General features: G+C 42.6%; 2 protein-coding genes and 1 pseudogene across 2 annotated transcripts; all 3 read right to left on the bottom strand.

Annotated features, from left to right (window-relative positions):
* Positions 1-780: 780 nt before the first annotated feature.
* Positions 781-3,469, bottom strand: LOC136510952 (uncharacterized). Its single transcript, XM_066505223.1, has 6 exons — positions 3,127-3,469; positions 2,817-3,073; positions 2,518-2,730; positions 2,328-2,420; positions 2,109-2,228; positions 781-1,167 (listed from the first exon to the last, which is right to left on the bottom strand). The coding sequence occupies exons 1-6, from the start codon at positions 3,467-3,469 to the stop codon at positions 781-783; spliced, it is 1,413 nt and encodes a 470-aa protein (XP_066361320.1).
* Positions 3,470-8,668: 5,199 nt separating this feature from the next.
* LOC136514217 (uncharacterized) lies at positions 8,669-9,578 on the bottom strand (annotated as a pseudogene).
* A 133-nt stretch (positions 9,579-9,711) lies between these two features.
* LOC136510951 (uncharacterized) lies at positions 9,712-12,246 on the bottom strand. The gene is made up of 3 exons (XM_066505222.1): positions 11,244-12,246; positions 11,077-11,153; positions 9,712-10,563 (listed from the first exon to the last, which is right to left on the bottom strand). The coding sequence occupies exons 1-3, from the start codon at positions 12,244-12,246 to the stop codon at positions 9,712-9,714; spliced, it is 1,932 nt and encodes a 643-aa protein (XP_066361319.1).
* Between the last annotated feature and the right edge of the window lie 11,355 nt (positions 12,247-23,601).

The following is a 23,601-nucleotide window of genomic DNA, read 5'->3' as shown; positions in this document are numbered from 1 at the left end:
ACGAAATTGATTTCGTCATTGAATGAGCGTCATATTTTGGATAACGTGACAAAACGTATATTTTCGTCATAGATGTGCGTTCCTTCTATGACGAAATGGCCCTCATCATAGAAGAGTATTCTTTCTATGACGATGCATTTTCATCATTGATGTAGCCCCTTTTTTGTCATAACTTGCCGTCTGTTAGGCGGCCAGACGGCGTCTGCCATGCTGGCAGCTGACGTGTCCTGTCCACGTGGCACGTCCACGTTTCAGGTGACGTGGCTTGGCACGTGGCTGGTGATGTGTCTGACTATGTGGCCGCTGACATGGCAGGGATGTGGATGTGCACGTGTCCACTTTTTATTGGGCCATAGGGCATGCTGTGAGTAGTCCACGTGTCTTGCTGTGATTGGCTCTCATTTTCATCACTGAAGTGATTACAAATTCATCACTAAATAGATTACAAAATAGTCACAGAATCGACTACAAAATCGTCACAAAAAGGTAACAAAATTCATCACAAGTGCACATGCTGAACAACAGATCACAGTATTCCAATTACCATCAACTTAACAGATCCAGTATTCATAGGTACCATCAACTTAATGAACAATACTAAACTTGGTTCACATATAACTCACTAGACATCATGTTCCATGTACTAGTTTCATCTCAGTTCACATAGGTTATGACAGCAACTATTAAAAAGTGGGCAAGCAACAGCAACATAGGTTATTGCATAAGCAAAATCACCAGCACGGACCCCTTGCTTCATCAACCAGCAGCTACGCGCAACGCTCATGTCGAAGAACCATTGTTGATGGCCAAGATACGCTTGAGCAGCGCATTGTTCTCCTCTATTGCCTTGGTGTTTATCTCTGTTAGCTTCTTGTACTCCTCCATCTCCTTTTGTGTCCTCGCCAGCTTTTCCTCAGCTTCTTCACTTCTCTTCTTGAGATCGTCGATTTCACCTTGTACAGTAGCCTTAGCTTCAGCTGCTAGTTCTTCCCGAAGCTCGCTTTCATTTGATGATGATGATTTGGAGGATGCCACTGGTTTGATGCCAACACTCTTGAGGAAATGGTTTGAGCTGTTCTGGGAGAGCACCTGGGACACAACCTGCACACTGGATACTGCTGTCTCACCTTCAGCAATAGGTTCTCCCCTCAAAGCTTCCATATTTGACTGAAATAGCAATGACCCATCATTAATTGATCATTATTGCATTAATTTGTGGTGCAAATATCACACAAGATGTATTTTTAAAAATATTAATAGCAAGATGTGTACTAGAGAGAGGTAGAAGCAAACCTAGCAAAATGGACAGACTGTAGTACAATTTATCTGATTTGTTATGTGGAACATTATGTAAACTGTAGTTTGGTTCTTACTGACATAAAGCACAGCTACTCTACAATGAAACAATCAGAAATCACCTAGCATGTGGACACAATTAGTTCAGATTGTTCTTAGTTAAATGCAATCTCATTTCCAGTGAACATCTATCAAGTATTAACAGAGCACAGTTATCAGATTGTTCAGCAGATTGGTTTAGCAGATAATACACATACATAAAGCACACACTGTTCGCCTAAACGGTCGTTTAGCCCGTTTAAACACCGTGTAAACGCTACACGGTGGTGCGCCGTTTCCGTTTAATCACCCATTTACCCCGTTTAATTGGCCGTTTAGCCCGTTTAATGGGACATTTTGCCCGAATAATGGCTAAACGGTAGGTGACCGACTGTTTACCGTTTAGCGTTTAGGAAAACACTGAAAGCACATGAGAATAACTAAAAGCATGGGCTTTAGAGACTTGGCTGCAGTTAGGTTGCTTCCATTTTCATATCCATCCAAGATAATAACCCATTCAGCCATTCCTTGTTTGATACATTGCAGTTTTAATCTAGTATATCAATGACTGCAATATGAATTTATGACTGCATGTAGATTGTTCCCAGAAATAAGAACAGCCTTCAGTTAGTACTTAACTTATTTAGCAAGTATATAGCTATATTGGATTATGACCAGTTTTGAGAAAAAGATAGAATACAAAATGATTAAAATAGGACATGTTATCCAATTAATGAACAAAATGGCACAGCGAAACAGATGTCGAGACTTACAAGTGCTTCTCTTACTGGTTCACTGAGACCATTTTTGGAGCTGGTATGGCAGGTCTTGAAGGCCTCCACCAAATCAAGTTCTTCATTTTGTTCTGTGCTTGGTTCTGCATTGTTTTTCTTCTTTTTCTGTTTCATAGATAATCAATTACAGGAAAGTTGTCAGATAAAATGCAAAATAAGTTGGTTAGTGCAAATATGTACAAGGTACTCTTTACTTACATATGCATGTAAGTGTGCCACATAGCTGCGAGAACCCGTAGCCTGATGATACTTGACTTTACTGCGATTCTGCTTGTTCTTTTCACATGATTCCTACAAGAGAATGAACATGTTAGATGATATCATAGGTTCCAAATGAGAAGATCTTTGGAAACTGAATGAGAAAGAATATATGACAAGATACCCGTACCATGTTTTTTGGATTACACCACTTTGCAACCAGTACCCTCCACTCTGCATTAGACATGCATGCAACTGGAGAAGTTGTGGGAATCTCATTTGCAGGTTTACCATTGAAGTATTTGTTCTTCAGCCAATAACGCATTTGCCGCACCCCAAAGCGTAGCATATCGGTGCAAGCTTCCTCTGTTGGCTTGTCTTCAGGGTTAATGGCCAAGCGCCCCTAGTCATATGACAATTCCATATTTAGTTAGTCAATGCAGGTTAAACAGATAAACAAGTTTACCATAGAAACAATAATGCACTTACAGAGAGCTTTCCCACAAAGTCTTTGTAATAGCGATCATCTCTCTTGTAATCTTTCCAATGAGTTAGGACAGGGACCTTATCCCTAATGATGACACCAGCCTCAGATGCAAACTTGGCTGCTTGAACAAGTTCATGAGGCCTTCTTTTCCCTTCAGCAACAGCTATGGGCATTCTTCTTCCTATAGCTTTAGTCATCCTGTCCAGCTGTGCTCCCTTGGTGGGTGGCCTAGGTCTCCTTGGGGCTCGCTGTGAAGGAGCTGCAAAATACAATTTGGATTTAAATGCTTTAGTTTCATGCAGATCAGCAAACCAGATGGCATAATAGAATGACAAAGAAACATCAACTTTCCTTCAGTGTCTTCCTCTCCAGCTACATTGTCTTCATCAGCACCTGTACTGTCTTGAGCACCACCTCCACTGAATTCCTCTACAGCTGTATTGTCCTGACCACCAGCTCCATCGCCTTCCTCTGCATCTGTATAAGACCTTTGTGGTGGTGTTTCATCATGACCATTGGTAGGATCCTCTACATTCTGGCCATCTCTCGCCGAAACAAGAAGCCTTTTTGATGATCTTGTTTGGGATTCAGGAGGCTGAACCTGTGATCCTTGAGATGCCCTCACTCTCTTACTAGCCCTAACTCCTGGCGCCATGGTGGGGCCTGTCTTCTTCTTCTTTGAAGCTAGGACTTTCCGACTATACCCTGCAAGAAACTATGGATAAAAAAATCAAGTAAGTCATGTGCAGTAGTAAGCTAGACCATATATTAAAGAACAGGTATGCAAGAAACAAGATGCATCTAAAAGCAAAGGCATATATTGAAGAACAGATTAAAAACACTCAAATGCAATGCAAATATTCCCCATCCAGTACTTTGAAGATAGAAGAAGCACCTTAGTTGCCAGGGGCTGTGGCTGCTCAACAGATTCAGTGTCATCATCATCACTATCTCCTTGATCATCATCTTCAAGGAGATACTCCGATGAATCCGAATCTTCATTATTTCTTTTCTTGTTTGCTGATTTTCCCCCCTTCTTTGATGCAGATAGTGATACAGAGTTATTAAATTGTAAAGATAGATTTTTCAGGCCGAAATCTTGCATCTTCTTGAAATTGTTCGCCACGTGTGCATCCCGGCGTCTCTCATAATCAGTTTTTTCAGATTCTTACAAAAACAAGCAAATTGTGTCTATTAGAAAATAAAAAGGAGTGAACTAAGAGCTAAGAGGTAGTAATACTAGATGGTAGATAGATAAGAGGTAGGAGCTAGTAGTGCCTGCTGAAGAGCTAAGGGATAAGAGGTGATAGGTTATAGGCAAAAAGTATTAGGTCAGAAAGAACTAAGAGGTACAGGTATTTGTGTACTGAAGCACAATTACTCTAAAATCTGTGAAAAATTTGAAGATAGCTTGTACTGAACTACTATTTTCCAATCAACACATACAAAATATTTTGTATATATAAATAGTTAAAGCTATGTGTTTAGAATACTTTGTTAGTCTTGAATACTTTGTGCCTTAGTTAGTCTTGAATACTTTGTGCTGCTAAGCATGATGCTTTAAATTAACCACTGGCTACTTAGGTTCAATAGAGTCGTGTGCTTGGTTTATTTAAATTTACTTCCATTAGAGTCTGGGCCAATCATTTTGACTGAATTTTACATTGACAGTTAACTATGCATATGCCAGGTTGACTTGATTGGTATAGGAAGTTTGCAATGGTGAAGGTGAACTCTAGCATGTAGCGTAGATGCTTAAGAGGCCCAGTCCCATGATTATATTCTATCCTTAGAAAAAGAAACTCGAGAAAAAACAGCCAAACCTTAGAATGCTACTTTGAACCATTCAAACAAATAAACAAGCAGTTGCATCGAGAAATTACATAAGCTTGTTACAAAATGAAGACGTTGTTGATATAAGTGATATTTCATTTTCGGAAACTTCTCTGAAAATTGTCACTGACTGCGAATTCATATTGAATTTCAGGAATTTTGTGAGCGCTTGATGGTTGGTAATTTACTATACTGATCCAGATTTTAGTGCAATGGCCTGATGCTTTTTACAGCTGCATCGCCTTTTTATCGTTGTATGGAGTGACCGAAACATATATATGTATATTATAGACACACACACGTGTGTGTATAATCCAAGCAATCCAGGCGAAAAGCAACCGATCCATCATCAACATCATCAGCATCCCCCGCTCTCTGGAGCAGACAGTGCATAGCGATAAAGCTCATTTCTGCTGGATTTATGGTACCCCATACCTGAATCAGGATAACTTTGTTCCCCATATGCTACCCCTCTGATTGGATACGTTGGTCACTAGTCGGATGGTAAAAACACCGGCAATTGCTCTCCCCTTCCAAATTGCTAATCATTTTTGTTTTTCTAAACACATAGCTTTAACTATTTATATATACAAAATATTTTGTATGTGTATAGCTGAAAATGATTCAGATATACAGATGAAGCAAATCTTAATCTGACAGATCAAGATACGATAGGCAGAAATTCTAGATACATATGTTGATTGTTGGGTCAAATTCTAAGGATCAGCTCCTAAAGTTTAGACTACTGAAACAAAAATGGGGAGGCAAATAGGACCAAAAACACCTCCTAAAGGCTCCAAATGCAGAGGTGCAAGGATTCAAGAAACCAGAAATATATGGCTCCCTAGCTAGGAGATGAACCTACAGGAACATGATTCAAATTTTTGAGCGAGAGAAATTATACAGCATTATCACTTATGTCTATTCTTCATGCCTTTCAAGATCTGAGTACATTCGTTATGAATAGTTATTAGAAATCACTGTACTAAAATGGAGTGGAGACAAACTGGGTTCACATTCAAAGTTAAATTACTAACTGCACAGGAAAATCTGGGAAAATCTGGGAAGACAAATTGGGTTCCTGCGGTGGCGGCTAGGGTTCACAATCTGGGAAAATCTGGGAAGACAAATTGGGTTCACAATGCATTACTAATTGCACAGGAAAATCTAGGAAGACAAAAAGCAAAATAAATCACTTACGCCTAACTCAATCTATAGCCAAATGGTTACCTTGATCTTGTTGTGCAGGTCTCTTCCTACCTTGACCCCTGGTTGCCACCATTACGGATGTATACCAGGTGCTCGTCGGCGGTGGTCGTCAACGGAGAAGCGGACCTGGTGCAGGCGGACCTGGTGCTCGTCGGCGGTGGTCGTCAACGGGGAAGCGGACCTGGTGCAGGCGACCCCTAGTCCACGACGACACAGCTCGCGGGCGAGGAAGCACCTCGGCGACGGGCGACGGCGTTTGTGTTCCTGCGGTGGCGGCTAGGGTTGGTGAAATGTGGGGGGGGGGGGGAGAGGACGAGTGGCCGGAGGTGAGGAGGGAGTGGGGGTAATGGCTAAATTAGCGGTAATCAGTTTTAGGCGGCATTTTTATTGGCGGCATTTTTTTTTTGCGGCATTTTTTCCCTCCCGAAAGACCCTATGGTACCCAATTTATTTTGAAACTTCTTATTACATTTTTTAGTTATTATCTTAGTTATTTGTTGAATAACTAAAGGATAAAAGCTACAATACCTTAAGTTATGTAGAAAATTCTAAAAACTTGCATGGACACCTTATTTTGGTGTATGATCATGACATAAAAATTTCAAAGGATTTTGACAAAGTGGTACTATACATCACGTACAAGCATGAACATCTCTCACTTAGTTAGAGGGATATATGTTAGACATGTATGACTTTGTCAGGATGATCCTGACCACTTTGTTAGAATTAGCTGAAACTTTTTTGTCATCATTATACACCAAAGTGAGGTGTCCATGCAAGGCTTTAGATCTTTTTAGCTAGCTTAGGGTATTTTAACATTTATCCTTCACTAATCCAACAAAAAATTACAATAATAGGTAAACTTGGTCAAAAAATTGCACAGATGCACACAGCATCATTGTTTGGCTCCATAAACATCCCATTAAAGTTTCAAATGATTTCGACAAAATGGTACTATACATCTTGTACATGCATGAACAACTCTCACTTAGTCACAAGGTAGCTTAAAGCTTTTATCCTTTAGTCATTCAACAAATAAGTACAATAATATCTAAAAAATGTAATAAGATGTTTGAAGATCAATGAGGTAAATCATTAAGCAATAATATATTAATAATTAATTAAAAATCTGGCAAAAAAATAAATATAGAGACATAGAAAAATAATAAACACAACAAATGTGGGAAAAACAAAAAAATTTGCTCCCATTGGGTTCGAACCCGGGAGCGCAGGGAGAAACTCAAAGTGCCTTACCAATGTGCTACTCAAGTGTTTTCGTTAGTTCTCGACTGCAGTCTTACTTAAACTGTTCACCTAAGCGTGACCAAATGAACAGGCCTGCAGGTCTGTCACCAAGTTCTCCCCCTCGCAGACACTCCCCTCCACTACAGCTACGCCGCCCAGACCTAGAGCTTCGTCCACCTGCGCTACAGCGGTGGTATGGCGGCCACGGCTGGCAGCGCCAGAGGCGCCGGCACCACCACCACCCGCAAGATCACTCTGGCGCAGTTGTCCGTCGCTGGAGCTCCATCTGGCGCGCTGCCCCACTCCTCGCCCTCGATGTCCCCCAATCCTGCCTTCCAGTTTGGAACCACCGAGCTTCCTTGGGGATCCTAATGTTGCTGCAGCACTTGATGTCGTTCTATTTGTGCGCGAGATTATAGAGACTAATCCCAAGCTCCGTGTGTCCATGATCCAGAGGCTGATCGACATATTCTATCAGATCTGGGCATCCCGTGTCTGCTTCTGTGCTCTCTGGATCCTTGGAGAGTATTCCCTGTCTCTCTCTGAGGTTGAGAGTGCCATTTCCACCATCAAGCAATGCCTTGGGGATCTTCCATTCTACACTGTCTCTGAGGGAGGTGAGACAACTGATTCCTCTAAGCCATCCCAGCCAGCGGTGAACTCTGTCACTGTGTCTTCGAGGAGGCCTGCTGTTCTTGCAGATGGAACTTATGCCACACAGAGTGCTGCCACTGAGACTGCTATTTGGGCTCCTGCTTCAGCTCTTGGATCGTTGGCTTCCAGCCAGAATCTCAGATCTCTCATTCTGTCTGGTGATTTCTTCTTGGCTGCTGTTGTTGCCTGTAACCTGACCAAGCTTGTGTTGAGGCTGGAGGAGATTAAGCCAGCAAAGGTTGAAGTAAACAAGGCCAGTACTGAAGCCTTGTTGATCATGGTGTCCATCTTGCAGTTGGGACAGTCATCTTACCTCCCGCACCCTATTGACAATGACTCGTATGATCGTATTGTTCTCTGTGTGAGGCTGCTTTGTAATACTGGTGATGATGTTAGGAAGGTCTGGTTGCAGTCTTGCCGCCAGAGCTTTGTCAACATGCTTGCTGACAAGCAATTTAGGGAGACTGAGGAGATGAAGGCCAAGGCACAGATAACTTATGCCCAACCAGATGATCTTATTGATTTGTATCACCTAAAGAGCAGGAAGGTGAGACTGATCTACTTTTCTCTTTTTAAAAAAAAATCTGAAACAATATTAGTTCTCTATGAGTACTGATTGCTAGTTCATATTTTTCTCCTGTTACATTAGTTCTTAAATTTAGTCTCACTTAGTGAAGTCATGGACTCATGATTATAGAAGTATTGTGTTTGCTCTGTTTTTCTGGTTCATATGTTCTCTTGCCTATGTTGAAACATATTTCTATTGTATGAAGATAGTAAAGTTAAAAAATGTCTTTATTGGGTCAAGGGATAACCAGATGTGCGTATTTCAACAGAATTTCTATAGAAACTGAAATCAGTCAACATTTTTTCCTTCCAATAGTGCAGTCTAGGGACATGACACTGGTCCATACTAGAAATCATCATCTTCATCGTCTAGGGACATGTCATCATTGTTATCATTGCCACCATCACTATAGTACTGCAGTACTGTCTCATCTTCCTCCTCATCCTCACTATCTTCACGAATAATACGTTGCTTCTTGCTGCTTATAAGGTCTTGTAAATTTCCTTCAATTATAGTGGCTTCTCCACCTTGAATATTCTGAGTAACCTCATTATCAGCCCCTGCTTGCACTACATGCTCAGTATCAGAACAATAATCATCCTGATGCACATCATGACTTTCCTCATCTTTTTCAGCGACATCATAAATATTCCTATGTTCAAATTTCTGCACAACTCGCCAATCTTTACCTAAAGATGTGTCTTGCATGTAAAATATCTTTTTTGATTGAGTTGCTAAGATGAAAGGATCAGTCTTGTACCATAATGACTGCACATTAATGGATTTGAAATGTCCGTCATCTCGAAGGCCTATCGTCTTGCCTTCTTGCTTGAACCAATCGCATCGAAATAGAACCACCGTCCGACGGACTTGAAGATTTGAGTTATATTACAACTCAATTACCTCTTTAAGGACTCCATAAAAATCTATGTCGTTCCCATCATGTGAACCTTCAGTCATTACACCACTATTTTGTGTCAGAAAGAACTTCTCACGATCCACAGTGCTATACCGCACTCCATTAACTATGCAAGATGCACAAGTCTTAACTCGTAGATCTGGGCCACATGACAGTGCCCACAGTCCTTCGCTAACCGATTCTGGATGCTCCTTATGTTTGTTCTCAATCTGTTGCAACAAAAGTACTCAGTTAACCAATTACATATGGATACTAATGCATTTACTAAACCTAGAAACACAATGTGTACTGACTTACATGGCACCTAAACCACTTTGCAAATCCTTGTTCAACCATTTTATCAACATCAAGCGCACCTTGCTGCACAAGATCGTCCCTGTACAAGCTGCATGGCAAAGCTAAGTCATAAGAATAATTTGAAAATTTAGAAATTAAACAAAAACTAATCCCCAAAACATATAATAGATACTTACTCCAAATATTCCTCAGCTTCTTCACAATTATTTAGCACATACCAAACTAACTTATTGAGGACATCATCATCAATGTACTGGCTCCTATTAGATCCAACAAGAGTAACACCATGCTTAAAAACAGAGACGTCATCAGGCAATGGCATCTCTCCATCATTATCATCATGATGGTTAAATCTATTGTCAATATCCTCCATATACCTAGAACAAAAAGTCAATGTGTCACTTGCCATATATGCCTCAGCAATTGATCCTTCCGGCCTCGCCCTGTTCCTTACAAAATTCTTCAAAGTGCCTAGCCGCCTTTCTATTGGGTACATCCATCCGTACTGAACAGGTCCTCTAAGCAGTGCCTCATCAGGAAGATGGACGGCCAAGTGCACCATGACATCAAAGAAGGCAGGTGGAAAGATTTTCTCAAGCTTGCATAGGATCAATGGAATTTCTTCTTTTAGCCGTTTGACAACATCAATCCTTAGATTTCTACTACATAGTTCCCTGAAGAAGGTCCCGAGCTCTGCAACTGCTTCATATACATCCTTCCTCACCAGTCCTCTTAGGCCAGCAGGTATGATTCTTTGCAGGAGTATGTGGCAAGAATGTGTTTTAAGCTTTCCCTGCACCTTTGAACCATCTTCACTTATGTATCTTGCTAGGTTAGCCGCATATCCATCAGGAAACTTGATACCTTTGAGAAACTTGCATAACTCGGTTTTCTGATCCTTCCCCAAGACATATGGAGCAGGTGGAGCAATGACTAAGTTGCCATGCTGCTGTAAGTGCAATTCAGGTCTTATGCCCATATCATGCAAATCTAGCCTAGCATTGGTTGTGTCCTTGGTCTTGCCCTGTACATTGAGTAATGTGCCAAGAATGTTTTCACATATGTTTTTCTCTATGTGCATGACATCGAGATTATGTGGAAGCTTTAAATGTTTCCAATATGGCAATCTCCACAACCCAACTTTGCGGCTATAAATCTTTGGACCCTCATTACGCTTCCTTTTATTTCCAATAATTTCATGATGCTTCCCTGGCCTGACATCTTTCACCTTCTCTAGCTCCTCTAGGACCTCCTCCAAAGTGAACTTGCCTGGTTGCTCTTTGTTTTCACGCTTACCATCGAAAGCCAAGCTTCTCTGCCATGCATGTGTCCTTGGAAGGTAACGACGATGTCCAATGTAACATATCTTATTCCTTATTGCCCGAGACAACGGATCCTTATCACAATGAATACATGCATAATATCCTTTTGTTGTTCACCCTGATAACATGCTCAACGCTGGAAAATCATGTATACACCACAACACGGCAGCACGAAGGTTAAACTTCCGACCAGTGCATGCATCGTAGGTACTGACACCCTTCCATAGATCGAGCAGTTCTTCAATTAGGGGCTCAAGGAACAAATCAAAATCCTTTCCTAGAGATTTTAGACCTGGGATGAGTAAAGACATAAAGCAGTTTGCTGGATTCACGCATTCCCATGGTGGGAGATTCAGTGGTGTCAGAAGCACTGGCCACATACTGTACTGCGTACTCATGTTGCCAAATGGATTGAATCCATCGGTAGCTAAGGCAAGCCTTAGGTTCCTCGGATCATCTGCAAAGGATGGTTCCCTCGTGTCGAAGTCCTTCCATGCTTCTCCATCAGCTGGATGGCTCATTACATTGTTGACTGGCGTCCTCTTTTTCTTGTGCCATTGTGTTTCCTCAGAAGTTCGCTTTGAAGCAAAAATTCTTTTCAACCTTGGCAAAAGTGGAAAATGCCTCAATACCTTGTGTGGAACCTTCTTGTTCCCAGTTTCATCTTGCCATCTAGACGTCTTGCATACTGGGCACACATTCCCTTTTTCATACCTCTTCCGAAACAACACACAATTGTTCTTGCACACATGGATGTTTTCGTAACCAAGGCCCAATTCTCCAAGATATTTCTTGGCCTCATCATATGATTTTGGCAACTCACTCTGAGGGAATCCTGATGACAACAGCTTCATCATTATGGAAAATCCTGTATTGCCAATTCGATAACGAGACTTGATATACAACATCCTCGCCAGAAAAGAGAATTTCGAATGGCTAGATCCCGGGCTAAGTGACTTCTTTGCATCTTCAAGGACTCTTGCAAACCTTGGTTGTTCTCCATCAGCCTCTGCCGCAGCATACAAATCTCCTATCATCTCTGGTACTCCGTGATCCTCATCATAATCATCATCGGCCACATCCACATGTATCCCAAAGTCATGATCACTTCCTTTGACCTCCGGCTGCTCCAAATTCTCAACTACTACAGTATCTACCGACTCCCCATGATGAATCCACCTGGTGTATGTAGCTGACATCCCATAAATGTGTATATGGTCACTTACATCATCCTGAGACCGCAGAGTTTGATTAAGACATTTGCTGCATGGACAAAGTATGTGGCTGTCTTCGGGGTATCTTTCACTGACAAATTTCATGAACTCTTCAACTCCTTTCACATATGTAGGTGTGAATTGTGTCCCAAAAATCCAGCTTCTATCCATCTGTACATTGTACTCAGTCCTTAAATTCCAGTAATAAATTCAACAAAATTCAAAAACACATCAAAGACATGCATATATGTAAAACAAATTGATAAACAAATCAAACCTTGTACTCGGCAATCCTCTGCTCGCGCTCCACATGCAGCTCTGCTCGCCGTCGCTGCTGCTCTGTCCCACGCGCGTACTGACAACGACAGTGTCGGCGTGGACGCATGGAGAAGGAGATGGAGATCGCTAGATTGGTACTGGCCAGCGACGAGCGATGGCTCACGTAGATCGCCAGATCGGTACTGGCCTCCTAGGAGAAGAACTATGGCGGCGCCACGATACCTATGCACACACGTATGGGACGTCTACGCGACTAGCCACCACGCACGTATGGCCCATCAACTCGATCGACAAAACAAAAAAAACATGATATCATGTTCTAAGTACAAATACAAAAACAGGCTAGCCATAAACACAAAAGGCTGGGAGTTCCAGCGGTAACGCCTCCTCCCTGTCTAGCGGCAGGTCGCGGGTTCGATTCCCCCTACGGGGGATTATTTTTGCAAAAATTAAAAGGGAGGGGCAGGCCGCTAGTGGAGCTGGACCCTAGGCCCGCAGCGCCACGTGTTCACCGCCACGCCCGCTGGTGGGACCGCATCGCCACGTCATCGACGTGGGACCCGATGGTGGGACCGCTCCGCCATGTCCTCGGTGTGGGACCCGCTGGTGGGACCACGGCGCCATGTCATCATCTATGATTCAATTACCATGGAGTTTATAAATAAAAAAAATATGCACATTTTTATCACAAAAGGCCGAGTGCTCCATTGGTAAGGCACCTATCAACCTAGCAGCAGGTTGCGGGTTCGAAGCTCACTCAGTGAGCTATTTTTTTGCAAAAAAATGGAGGGGGAAGGCTGCAGGTCCAGCTGGACCCATGTCCTCGAGGTGGTACACGAGCCAAACAATCAATGACGATTTAGTTTTTTTATTGTATGACGATTATTTCATTTTCGTCATTATTCTTTATGCCAAAGCTCCGTCACTTGTGACTAATGACGAACCTACACATTTCGTCATAGAATGCTCTCATTCTGTGACGAAATTAGTAATCGTCACGAGTGAATCGTCATTGATGAACACATTTCTAGTAGTGTCTAATGCCTCATAGGAGTGCTTGTCTTCCATTAGACACTAAGCACTCGAGGGAGAACACCAAATTACTCGATTCCGTCGGGCACAACCCAGGGGAGAACCCAAAAATCCACATTTTTCCCTCAGGATCACAAATGAGAGAATAAAGCTTATATCATTCTTAACCAGTTCTTGCATCACTTTACATGTACATCAGAGTATAACATTTATTATTATAATAGTGGAATGTAATCATATTATCAGAGTTATGAATTATTCAATTAAACAGCGGAATATAAACATGTGAATAGAGTTACAATAGAAATAAATATCTAAACATGACATGAGGAAGTATTGAAATATAAACTACGATGACAGATTATGAAACTTTTGTTTATAAAAGCATTTAGTGAGAGTTATAAATAAAGACTACGGTCGTAGCGTAAAGGAAATCCTCTTTGAGCCCACCAGGAGGAATCCACACACAAAGGTCAGCTCAAGCCTCCACCTGTTACCTGCAACAGGGGGAATAAAACCCTGAGTACTCAATTGTACTCAGCAAGACTTACCCGACAGTAGAAAAGAAAAGACTCTAAGGATATGCATGGCTATCTGATTTGTGGGTTGCATTTGCAGAAAGCATTACTAAGCGTGCGTCCTTATATTTGATTTTTAATAATAGCCACATTGGTTCATTAACTAACCATTCTATGTAAGCACCTGTGCTACTTTCAAGCAGGTGGTAAGCAATCAGATTTCTTTTTCCATCTTCCGTCTTTCATCTTCAGTTCTTACTACGATGCTAAACCGTAGACAAGTCGTACCGGATAGCCCGGCGATTCGCGAATCAATGCCCCCAGCTGGGTACCCCGAAAACACACGCCCTGCTTGTACCCTGGGCACAAGCAGGACCAACCCATCACTCTCCTGTCCCGGGTGTCCAAGTCCCCGTCCAAATTGGGACTCCAAGCCCCGCCCCTGAGTCCCAGACTCAGTGCGGTGCAAGGACCTCCTCCACCAAAAACAAACCCTAACAGTCGGTCCGGAAAGAGCCGGATCCGCGACAAGAGAGCAACAAGTCTTCCAAGCGCCCATACACAAGTATGTGCTTGGGATAATAAGTCCGTGACCTGCCTAGAGTCATATGCAACGATCGGTCCTTAACCGACCAGACAGGGAAAAATGGTGTAACCAAGCTATGACCCACCTCCGCGGCGACACAACTTCTTACACCCACCAATACCCAAACCACATCCCTGCCCGGTCACCATTTTCCTTTCCACCATTTTATATATTCCAAGTGATAATCATATAGTAACATATTTCCTATATCTCGCGAGTGACAGGCAATCACTCGACTTCTACCAGAGTCCTATAACATAGCAATCTACACGATCCTGTCATACTAGTAAGACTCATAGGATAAAGATATATATGCAAGTGGTTTCATTCAACTCCTTAAAACTTAATGCACAAATATAATTTAAACTACAAAAAAGTAGGGGTTATGCACCGGGGCTTGCCTGGGAAAAATATAATCAGAAGTTAGCTTTCCATCATGGCGACATGATCTTTAAAAGCACTATTCCTCCAGCAACTCCCGACGACTCCGTGATCCACCGACGTCCCTATTATGATATGCAATGTAATGCCATGCCAAGATATAATTAATTGACTGCAATCGTGACTCGTGTAAATACGCTTTACGCCTCTCAAGTTAGCGAGCTAGTTCTAACGACGACCATACTTAGGCTACATATACATGTTGTCGAATAAGGCATTATTTCTCAACAATTCTTTTAGTTATATAAACCAACGGTGTTTCTTTATTCGCAATAGGACATTATTATTTATCTAGCAACTAATTATTCTAGAGCTACAAAATTATGGTGAGCAGCTAATATTGCTAGGAACCTACTATAAAGATTTCAGTTCAATTTGTCACAAAAGTTCCTACAAGTTTATATTTTGCAATATTAAATATCTTAGATTAGTTATCTGGCTTCCAAAAATATCATCAAACTATGTGAACAAAATATACTAATAGGTAGGTCCTAATTTTAGAGACTCAACAAAACTGGTTTGACAGTTATATGATTTTTCTATACTTTATTTTCAATTTTAGAAGAGCATTGTTTTAACAAAATAACCGAGAACATTCAAACAGAAACAGGCCGCACGGGCTAGCTCGGCCCACAGGCGCGCAGGAAGCGGGCAGCCCAAAGGCGCACGTGGCAAACCGGCCCAGCGCAGGCGCGGTGGCCCAGCAAGCGCGAGCATCCATCGACCCAGCAAAGCGGTGCGGGGTGAGCAGCCAGCCAGCCCAGCGGGGCAGGCAGCCCAGCAGACATGGCGATAGAAATTTTGTGAAATGGCCCCTTGCGCTTTCCCTAATCGCGCTGAGGTCCATGAGCACTATTCAAACAAGTCACATATTTGCAGCAAGGACCCTACATAAATTTCCGTCTTGGATTCTTACCCTCTTCTACCTCCACAAAGTAGAGCACGGCATAGGGCATCGACCGGCGGCGGCGGCAATGGCGCATTAGGGCCGGGGAAGACACGACGACGGCGAACCACCCACCGGCGAGCTGCCCAGGGAGTCTACGCGACCACGCCAGGCCGTGGCAAGGCTCGAGCGGACCCTAGGTAGCCTACCCGTGAGAGCCGAGGAGGCGGGCACACCGACCGCGGTAACGCCGGCCAGGCGGGGGCGGCAGGACGACGCGCAGTGTGGTGGTGCAGGAGGCTCGGGCACGCGGCACGGAGGATGTGGCGGTTCAGAATGGCCGTGGGCTCGCGCACGCTCACGCGGAGATGACCGACGACGGCGGGCAAGGGACGTAGCGACAGCAGCCTTGGCGCATGGCGGCATGGCCCTCCAGGCGCGGTGATCCGCAGCAATGGCGTGCGCACTCGAGGAAGAAGGCGCGGGCCGGGATGGCGCATGCTCGGCCGCTCAGAAGCTCGGCCGGAGAGGATGGCGCGGCCAAGAGATTCGGGGAGCAGAGCTACGCGCGGGTCACGGCCATGGCGTGCTGCGGCATGCGTGTGCTCGCACGAGGAGGGTCTGGCACCGGACAGCGCGGGCCCGGTGGGCGCGAGGCATGGTGTGGAGGCGCAGCCCTAGCGGGTGGTGGCGGTCATGGCCCAACGCTGCGGGACTACAACAATGACAAGACCGCAGGGTTCGCGCTTGCCCGCAACGGACCGAGCGACAGATGGAGTGACCACGGCAGCGCTGCAGGGCGCATAAGATAAAGAGAGGGCACGAACACGTGAGGTAGCAGCGACGGCAGCGGGCCACAACGACGTCGGCGCAGGCGGTTGGCAGCCGGAGTGAAAGAGAGAGCGGAGAGAGGCGGTGCGGAGCAAGTGCTCGGCTCATCTTAGAAAAGTGAGCAAAAAAATAGAGGCGGAGATGGCAGAGAAGAACGGCACAGAGAAAAAGGACGAGAAGACCCGAGCGAGCTCGTCAAGTAAAGGCAGAGCAGTCCGATTGACATCGACCACGGCACGTGGTCTGGTCGGCAAATCAGAAATGGACAATGGCGCGATGCACTTGAACTCGAAGTGGCCAAACCCGAGTGGGGGCAAGTGAGGCAGGGACGCGTCGTCACTGCGACTAAGGCCGGAGAGTAGAGCGGGAGCAGCAGCACGTGGGTCGACCGACTTCCATCACGTCAGATATCAAGGTGATGAGACCATACGAGCAGCGGGCAGACAAGCAAGGCAGGCAAGGTAGCAGAGACGGGGCTGGACAACCACGAGTAGAGCAGGGCAGACAACAGCGTTTCAATCGTCAAAGGAGATCGTGCTGGCCCTAAGCTTTACGTAACTGGTATATACCTATATATATATATATATATATATATATATAACGGTTTACTAATTTACACAAATTGTAACGTCTAGGCGCAGGAAAATTTTTAGCAAAGCTTGAATTTAAATTTGATTCAAACGCTATATATATATGTATATCGTTCTATTTATTAATGGATTTTATTTTATTTATACAAGTTGCTTTTCCTGCTTAATCTAACAGAACGAACTGCTCGTCATTTACTTGCTAGAATCGTTATCGGACAGCCCCAACTATCTTTACACACTGAGTAATTTAACTTGACGTTGATTTGAGTCCACGAAACTAAGTCACACTGGATTCGCGTATCGCGTCGAATACGTTTTAAATAAAAAATTCGAGAAACTCATTTTGAAAACTTTACTGAGGCCTAAATCGTGGCGCTAAAAAGGATCATAACACCGGGGTGTTACAATAGAGTGCTCAAAGGTTATAGCAATGTTCATCTTGACATTGAAGGCGGTGATGGGGAGAAGACACTAGGAGAAGCAGAGAAGACATTTATTCAATGGTGCAAACGCTTCATCATCATTCCTGGGGCGCCTCCGCTTTCCCTACCTCACCCTAGGTACGAATGAAAGTGAATAAAATATTATTTTCCATTAATTTTATATTGGCTTCAAAAATAATTGACTCACAACTTGTTTTTGTAGCAGGGTCTCCCCCCAGCCTAGCCCAATCATTCATTCCCCATCTCATCACAGCGTCGCGGGGGGTGAGACGACTTCATCCCCACGGCGATCTCCAACTCCTACACCAGCCCCATCGCCTCCACAACGATCTCCAACTCCTACACCGGCCCCACCGCCTCCACAATGATCTCCAATGCCTCCACGCCGGACTCTAACACCGGCCTCATCGCCTCCACGCCGGTCTCCAACACCGCCCCCACCCCCTCCACAGCGACGCACTACAGAGACGTCTAAGGTCCCGGTAGCAAAGAAGACCCCGAAAAAAAGAGTTATTTCTCAAGAAATACTTCCTGAAAAGACTGATGAGCAAATAGCAGCTGAAGAAGACAAAAAAGTGAAAGATTTTTTTATAGATATCCAAAAGCAGAGACAAGCGAAGCTTAAGGAGAAGCCGTACTTTTACATACCATGAGATCTGCTGAGGTAGAAGGTCGAAGCTCACAAGAAAAAGATGCTTGAAGTTCGTAAGCCTCCGCCACTATCAGACTATGACAGCTCCCTCATGAAGTCACATGATGCACATAAGAAAAGGAAAAGAGCATCAGGGAAGGATGTCCCACAGCTCGGACAACAGAAGCAATCAATGCAAAATCTTGTTGTTGCTAATGAATATGGTTCCAACATAGAAGTCTATCGACCAGACAACTCTGAAGAAGTGTCGGTTCAAGATCTTAATGCTTTTTTTGAACTAATTGGTTTAACCTTGGATCAATTGACGAGCAAAACTCCAATCCAGAACCTAGAAGTTGATACCTGGAAGACTTATAAATTTGACAAAAGTCTGTACAACCCTGCAGCTCTGAATGAATTGGGTACGCAAATGTACTTGCTCAACAAGTGGTACATGCAGGCGTGTGGCAGGGGTAAGGAGTGGATCTTTGTCAGATTTAGAGACCATCATTACTTCCGTGGCAATGACATCTTGCATATTAGTTTCGAAGAATTGCATCAACTATACCACATGGACGCTCTGGACAAATCAATCATTAGCTCCTTTTGTTTGTAAGTGATTCTTACTTTTATTTAATAAACTCACTTCTATGCGTACGTGTATATAATTATCCTCACATGTAACTTATATTTATATACAGATTCCAGATGTCAGAGCTCCAAAGAATACAAGACACCAGTGTTGGCTTCATTGATCCTTATATCGTATTCAAAACCGATATTATTGTCAAGGAGCAGTGGGTATCTGAAGCACAGAAGAATATCATGAGGTTCTTTGTGAAGCAGCACGACAAGACAACAATACTTTTCTCGTACAACTTTGAGTAAGTGTTAATAATAATGTAGTCTACACATTTTATGTAATATCAATACAACTTATATGCATGTACGTGTGTGTATAAACCAATGCAGGTTTCACTGGATACTCATTGTCATTGAGTTAAACTCAAGTCGGTTAGTAATCTTGGACTCGTTGAAAAAAGAGCGGGCACTATACCAAGATATGATAGACATTATCCAGGGGTAATTTCGATCTCTCGCGCACAACTATTATTAAATAGACTTTGCCATAATTTATTAACGATCGTACATTATTGGTCGCACAGGGTTTGGAAAGAGTTTATTCGACAACACCGCAAGGATTGCAAGGCATCACTTAATGTAGTTGAAATACCAGTAAGTTGTACTATATATACTTCCCCACGTGTTTAATTACTATATCGTACTTCAATTTACGTGTGGGATGACGAGAATAATCTTTTTCTCATACAATGATGTTTGCAGCAGCAACCAGGTAATAACTTGTGTGGATACTACGTTTGTGAATTTATCACTGCACACATAAGAAGAACTCCTGAAGATATCCTCAGAGTACGTATATATCAATTTTTTTATTTATTTTTAAATGAATATATATATATATATATATATATATATATATATATGTGTATTAATACTTTTCCTTTTATTTCAAATGCAAGACTGAATGGTTGAAACAAAGGGTCATGCAAAAAGACCATCTGAAAGCAGTTCAAGAGTCAATAGCAGGATTTTTTCTAGAAAAAGTACTAAATCCCAACGGTGAGTTCTACTTTGATCCTAAGGAATAAATAATGTAAATTAAATGTTTATTGATATCATTATTTTCGAGAACAAGATTATGAAAGTGTTGTATATATACATATATATCTATAATATATATAGTTTCATACTTTATTCGAATATAATAATGCTCGAGATGAGAATTAGATGTAATTATATGCGTGCGTGTATTTATATTAGCAGCGTAGAATACATACATAAAAACATATTATATATTAAACAAATATGTGTAACTGAACTGAAAACAAATTAAACAAAAAAAAGGAAAAGAAAAGGAACCTTTAGTCCCGGTTGGGGTTACCAACCAGGACTAAAGGGTGCGGCCACGTTTGCTCGCTTGGAGGGCCTTTAGTCCCGGTTGGTAACACCAACCGGAACTAAAGGTCCCTCTTTAGTCCCGGCTCGATGACCTGGGACTGAAGGTTCCACCTTTAGTCCCGGGATCGTTGTCCCGACGCGGTAACCAGGACTAAAGGCCGTTACCGCCCGGGACAACAAGGACATCCTGTAGTAGTGAATAAACTTTATAGCCGGCCCACATGCTCAGAGTATAATAGAATACTAGCTGGTAAATTAAATACTCTCTTCTGTCAAAAAAATGTCGTTTATGATAAGATTAGGTCAGACGTTGAAAACTCTAAATATTAATAACCATTAAATCTTTTAGTTAGGGACATGCATGATGTATGTATATATAGTTTCCCTATTGGAGAAAATCTCTTTTATTCTTTGAACACGCATCTTACTAGCACTTGCATACGACAGGCAATGTCGCCTGCCATACTTAACCATTTCTATGAGTTCATGCAATCATATGTCAGTACACCTCTATCAGTGTCAGAGAAGTTATCAGTTACAAGTGGACAGTCACTAGGTCCTGAGGATTCCACTAAATATAGGAGTATAGTGGGAGCTCTACAATATCTAACATTGACTCATCCTGATATCTCCTTCTCAGTCAATGAAGTCTGTCAATTCCTTCATTCTCCTACCACAACACATTGGGAGGCCGTCAAGCGTATCTTGAGATACTTGAAAGGCACATTTGGTATAGGACTGTGGATTGGTAAGTCCAAAACTGTGGTGGTTAGTGCCTTTTTTGATGCTGATTGGGCAGGATGCCCTCATGACAGACGGTCTACTAGAGGTTTTGTTGTTTATCTAGGCGCTAATTTGATCTCTTGGAGTGCAAGGAAGCAAGCAACTGTCTCTAGGTCAGAAGCGGAGTATAAGTCCATGGCAAATGCTACAGCAGAAGTTATGTGGGTGCAAAAATTGTTGGATGAGTTAGGAGTTTCTCATCCCATGGCAGCCTGTCTTTGGTGTGACAATATAGGCGCCACTTATCTGTCAGTAACCCAGTCTTTCATGCCAAGACTAAGCATATTGAAATTGATTTTCATTTTGGTAGAGAACATGTTGCTGCTAAACAACTTCGTATTCGGTTCATCAGTTCTAGAGATCAAGTTGTTGATGGCTTCACCATAGCGCTTCCAATACAAAAGCTGCGGGAGGTCAGGAACAATCTCAATCTCACAGCTAAGTTGTGGTTGACGGGGGTGTTAACAGATGAGGTTTAGGCTTCGTGTTAGTTGTGCTGTATTATCATGTATAGGTTGTTGAGGTAGGCTTGGTGGATTGTTACAGTATCTAGTTTCTTGTATAGGAAGTAGATCAAGATTGTAATCTATTGTTTATCCATTGCTTGTAACGCAAGTGTGTAACGCCACGCTTGGGGTTGTTTCTAGTCTATTTAACACGAAGCCGTGAGCTTGAGAAGGCATCAAGTTACACCTATCTTCACAAGTTGCATCTCTTGTCCACTCTTTTCTTTCATATGCAATTTTTTTGGTTGTGTATCTTGTTGTGTGTTTGAGATATTGTATGAAGCTTGTGATATGTTTAGTTTTGTCATAGTGTGGTTCACTTGCTAGGCTTCTTTCTCATAATTCTAATATATAAGGACTCTTTGCTTGTGTGATTCAAATAAAGACATGCTTAAAAGTTTTATGCCAGGTTTTTGTATCACGCGAGCAAAGAGTCACTACAAATGTTTTGCCTGTTAAAAATTTATAGAAATGTTCCAAAGCTTTTGAATAGTAGCCCCCTGTCGGCCCATGGGCGGCCGACAGGTGAATAGGGGCAGGAGCCGGAGCCGCCGGAGCCCTGCCAAAGAGGGCCATAGTCAGGGGCAGACACAGCGGTGGGGTGGGAGGCTCAAGCCCCCCTATCCATATCGCAGCAGTGGAACCTCCTGTGGAGCCCCATAATTTTTTAGGCAAAGTTCTATATCGTAGGGGGGCTGAGACTTAAGATTGAACAACAGTGTTGTTCAGCCCTCTGAAATATTTTCTGGGTCCACCGCTGTATATAGTTTCCCTATTGGAGAAAATCTCTTTTATTCTCTTTTTTGACACCTCTCATCTGGGTACAGCTATAGTATCTGTTCATGTACAGACTCATACCAACCTTACACTCACACTATGCATACACGAACAAACATATAACTACATTCAAATCACATCGCGTTCTTCGTGAGATCACCGGGTCCATCCATGGCTCCATTAATGACGGACACGTCACATTTCCTTTAGGGCAGTCCCAATGGTGTATTGATGATGGTTTCTATCCTCATTAAATGACTTGCCACGTAGGCAAAACGCTGACATGGCAACATAATTAATGAAGAAAGAGAGCAAAAATCCTAGAAATGGTTTCCTCATAAAGAAATCAGGTCTTCTCTTGACCTAATGCACCAAGAAACCATGAAATCGCCATTGGAAAGAAACCACCAGTTTCTAGCGGGCTCATGCCGCACTTCCATTGGAGGAAAAAGATAGAGTTGAGAGAGAGAAAGAAAAAATAATTATTACTTATAGAAACTATGAGTTAGAAAGCATGGCTCTATATATAAGAGGCAACATGATTTATTGGGGACGTACCTCGGTGGGAGACGTGAGTGCCATTTATAAACTCGCTTCTGTTCCCTTGCTCCCAAGGCACGTCTGTGACCACGGTCTGTTCCCTTGCTCCCAAGGCACGTCTAGTCAACGTCAGTTTCCACAAATTCAAAAAAAAAAACATCAGTTTCCACCAATTTAGGCCTGCGTAGAAAAAGAACGCGTAAAGAGTTTTTTTTAGGGGAGAACGCCTAAATAGTTAGTCCTTCCTAGAAGCGTTTTCACGAGAAACCGTACAAGAGAAAAATTTAATTAAAATAAATTAGTCTGACTCATCATCTCTATTTTGTTTGTAGTAAAAATAGAGGCTACGTGAAAAACGCGGCTAGAAAAAACTATTAAAAAATAGATACTATTTTTAATTTAAACAATTTATAAACTGTATCACAAACACACTACTCATTTTGATGTTTTCGCTACTTGGACAGCTATAGCCTAAGAAGCTACAGTGAGCAGGCTATTTATGTTTAGACACACGAATTAAGAAATAGTAAAAATGTTTAGTCCATAAAAAATAAGAATAAGAAATAGACAGAAATGAAGATGTACATGTGTTGAAAAGAAAATTATCAAAAGATAAGAAATATATATTAAAAAATATTATTATTATTATTTTGGAACAAATTTGAATGCCAGCTAAGTCCCTAGCCGCGAGCGGTGAAGCGAT

The sequence above is a fragment of the Miscanthus floridulus genome, chromosome 16 (assembly GCF_019320115.1).
Source record: "Miscanthus floridulus cultivar M001 chromosome 16, ASM1932011v1, whole genome shotgun sequence".
NCBI classification, from domain to species: Eukaryota; Viridiplantae; Streptophyta; class Magnoliopsida; order Poales; family Poaceae; genus Miscanthus; species Miscanthus floridulus.
This window is presented reverse-complemented; position numbering and strand designations above follow the sequence as displayed.